The sequence below is a fragment of the Mustela erminea genome, chromosome 12 (assembly GCF_009829155.1).
Source record: "Mustela erminea isolate mMusErm1 chromosome 12, mMusErm1.Pri, whole genome shotgun sequence".
Classification (NCBI taxonomy): Eukaryota; Metazoa; Chordata; class Mammalia; order Carnivora; family Mustelidae; genus Mustela; species Mustela erminea.
The window spans coordinates 1,534,263-1,538,020 of record NC_045625.1 but is presented as its reverse complement, the minus strand read 5'-3'; the positions used below and the strand labels follow the sequence as shown (position 1 = coordinate 1,538,020).

Sequence of the window (3,758 nt, the reverse complement as noted above, 5' to 3'; positions counted from 1 at the left end):
CAGCGGCAGCGGCACTCCCCATGAGTCTGCACTTTGCTTTCTGCCCGAGCAGAACTTGCTGAACTGCAAGCACGTCGCGCGAACGGTCTCCTGGGTAATCCCAGTGTCAGGGCGGCCGGGCGCAGGCAGGTCTTACTCGGTGGAGATGGGGCAACACCAGGAGGAGACTCGGGAAACGTGACTTCAAACCTCCCGACCCACTCAGCAGGCAAGCCTAGGGTCCATGGCTAAGACCAGGCCTCTGGCTGGACATTCGGGGAGCGAGCTCTGACCCAGCAGTTTCGCTTCCAGGAGGCTTGCTAAGGAACTTGCACACCCACAAAAAGAACCAGGTCCGACGAAGCTCGGGACACACCGTGTGCAGGGCGGCCACAGGAGCGTCTTGTGGGCTCACGGGAGTGCTGCCAGTCAGACATTCAAAGCATGACGTAGATGTCCGTCTGGACAGCTGGGCAAGAAGAAACCCGCAGGACGAGACGCGCCGTGCCGGCGGTGCCTTCAGAACCCTGCAGGACGGCACGTGCAGAGCTGCTCACGCTGCCTGCGGGGACGCTCGTGTTCATGGATTTCTGTAACAGGGTTTGTAGCAATCGCGAGATTCTCCTGTTGTTGTAAAGACCTAACCTAAAGCCGACTTAAGGTATTATGAACAAACAGAGGAGAGTGAAGAAGGAAAGAATCCCCCAAAGCTTATTTATTTAGAAAAATCGGCTTTAACAAAAGACATCCCCACATTTGCAGAACCGCGCAGACGTCCCTTACGGCCGAAGGCACGTCCATTGCCAATGCCAAATGGTCCACGTGGGGCCGCCGCAGGGCTGACTGTCCGCCGCCTCTGTGCACGGGGCCGCGAGATCCCACAGGAAGCAGCTGATGTGAAACTTGAAAATACATCTCGGTTTCCGTATTGTTTTTTGGATGCCCTCGTATGCTCGCCCCCAAGTATGTAGAAGTTGGTGTAGAAGCTTCTAGAAGCTACTGCAGTGCATCGCACACAATTCCTGTTTTCGTCTTCGAAGGCCCTGCTGCCAGGCTGCTACTGGCCCCTTACTCCCACCTGGCCCCGCACGCCACGCTTGGCCATACCTGACGCTGGTTCTTTCATCTATTTTAGGTCTGTCCTGTTCTTTATCAGGCAGAAGGCAATCCTGGAGACGACCTAGAAAATTCTGAAAAGGTCTGGAGCCAGGGTTGTCCCTCTTGCTTGGGCCTCTTGGAAACATAAGAGCCACATCTAGCTGTGTCCCCACCCAGGCCTTGTCCCCAGTGCTGGCAGGGCTGCCACCGAGCCCGGGAGCCAGGTCCGCCGCTCGCGTGGTATGTGGAGAGGCCTCAGGAGCCCCTGCGAGCATTCTTGGGTCCTGGAAGCACAGGTGGGTCTCCTTGTTCACGGTCCAGAATCTCCCAGTAAGACCTGGGGACCACAAGGCCACTCGCTGAGTGCAGCATGGCCTGATCTCCGCCCAGCTCGGCGCCCAGGCCCAGGGTATCCCACAGTACTACATGATGGTACAGAACTTGGATCGGCCTGTGTCCCGAGAGACTCCGAGCTTGTGTCTGTCCCGCACCAGGATGGCCTCATTTCCGTACTGTGAGTACCACATGCTACGGCTCCTGCTCAGGTAGGTCCCGGGGGGCCCCGATTCCAGCTGCTGCTGCTGCTGCTGCCAGATAAGCAAGGACGTGTCCCGGTATCGCAGCCGGGCGTAGCTTTCGGACAGAGCTTTCTCTGCCAGCGGCACACGGCTGCTCATCACTGGTCGGCAGCTCCTCACTCCCGGGTGCCTGCACGCCAGGCCTCTCCGAGCCAGTCGCCGGCGTGGACAGCCGCACACTGCTTTACACTGTGTGCACTCATCAGCTGCCTTGTGAGCTGCTGGGGCTGAGGACCCCTTATTTAACTCAGTGGTGAAAACCACGGACTCAGGCCAGGTGTAGGCAACACCTTCAGGAGTGCGGCATTGCGAGGGAACTGGGGAGGAGCCTGGGGCGCCGTGGAGACACCCAAGGACCTGTGAGCAGTGCAGTGGCGCCCTGGCCCCTGCTTTATCAGACCTGCGTCTGCCAGGGGCGAGATTCCCACCTGGGGACCCCTGGCCGGGCGTGGACTGCGATTCCGAAACCACGGCCCGGCCCACTCAACTGGAACCAATGTATCTGGTGTCCTGCATGCGAGGACATCGCACAGCTGGACAGATGTTGACCTCTGTCTCCATAACTGGGCGCCCAGATCCAAGCCTCTGTCGGCTTCCGGCACCACAGGGCCACTCTGATGGAGCCGGCGTCCGTTCAGTCCTGCGTCCTCAGCTCTCGCCCGGCTGTTGCTACAAAGAAATGAACACGCTGTCAGGTGCGGGGAGACGGCCCAGCAGCGAGGGGAGGCTTTGCAGCGCCGGGTCTCAGCTCTTCCGGGATCACAGCCTCCAGCCAAGCTACTGGCACCTGGCACGACCTCACCTGCTGTCCCGCGACCCAGACTGTGAGCCTGCGTTTAAGAGGCAGACCTGTGACCCCTCCCAGTGCCTTTATGAACGAACGGGGGTCCTGGCAGAGCCGTCTGTGGGCGCGCCAGTGTCGAGATGGGGAAATGAAGTCCCAAGAACCCGAGCGGGCGCAGGTTTCGGGACCCACCCAGCAAGCCCCCGGCCCGAGAGGGGGTTTGCTCAGGCTGCTGAAGGGGGCTCGGGACTCACCCGGTCACCAGGGCCCTTTCTGCTTCAGGCAGCCGGAGGCCCCTGGGCGGACAGGGGGAATGGACAGGAAATGATGCGGAAACCAAGCACGAAGCATCCACTAACCGCCCGCCCCCCGTGCTTTCCCAGGCTGCAGGATTTCTGCACGCCCCGTGCTCTGGTCACGCAGCCGCCGGTGGCTGCCGCAGGTTCTCCCCAAGTCGCCGGGCCTGGGCCCAGGAGCCCGTCAGGGCACCTCTGGGTCCCCCACCTACGGCTGCCTCGCGCCCGCGCTCTCCCTGTCCCCCTGCCCACGTCTCCCATCGCCACCTGCGCCCATCGCCTCGCGCCCCAGTCCCCGCGACCCGCGTCGCAGACCCACTCCCCCGCCGCCGCCGCCTCCCGCGCTCCAGGGCCTCCCGCCCGCGCCCCTCACCGCCGCCGCCCCCCACCGCCCTCTCCTCCGTCACGCGCCCCCTCATCTCCGTCGCCCCCATCGCCTCCGCGCCCGCCACCCGCCCCCAGCCGCAGGCCGGCGCCCAGTCACCCGCGCGGAGGGGCCTCGGGGGGCCTCGGGGATGCGCCGGCGGCCGGGCGGGGCGCGGGCCGGGGGCGGGGCGGGGCGCGGGCCGCGTTTCCATGGCAGCGGCGCAGGCATGCGCAGCCGAGCGCCGAGCCGGGGCAGGCCGGCGACACGATCCCAGGGCGCCGGAGCGGCCGCGTCCCAGTCCCCGTCCCGGCCCCGACCGCGGTTTCGCCCTCCCGCGGGCGGCCTCGGCCGCGCTGCAGCTTCTGCTCCCCCCTTCCGCGCTCCCAGGAACCCGCAGGCCTCGGAACACGATGGTGGGGGAGGGGCCGACGGGCGGGGGTGTCGGGGGCGCGGGGGGCGCGCACTGGCGTCGCGGGCCGCGATCAATCACCGAGTCCGCCCGAGAGCTTCTGCCGAAAGTGCAGATGGACAGTCGCGTTCGTCCCTTCGGGCGCTCGGAATTCCGTCCCGGGCCCCGCCCCCCGCTGCCCCCGAGGGCGCCGCGCGCTCCAGGCTCGCCAATAGCGCCCTCCCGGGGCCTCCGCGCTGCCCTCGCC

General features: G+C 65.0%; 1 protein-coding gene across 1 annotated transcript; it reads right to left on the bottom strand.

The window, feature by feature from the left end:
- Positions 1-1,024: 1,024 nt before the first annotated feature.
- Positions 1,025-3,277, bottom strand: BRD3OS (BRD3 opposite strand). Its single transcript, XM_032307881.1, has 2 exons — positions 3,220-3,277; positions 1,025-2,324 (listed from the first exon to the last, which is right to left on the bottom strand). The coding sequence occupies exon 2, from the start codon at positions 1,752-1,754 to the stop codon at positions 1,500-1,502; it is 255 nt and encodes an 84-aa protein (XP_032163772.1). The 5' UTR covers positions 1,755-2,324; positions 3,220-3,277; the 3' UTR covers positions 1,025-1,499.
- Between the last annotated feature and the right edge of the window lie 481 nt (positions 3,278-3,758).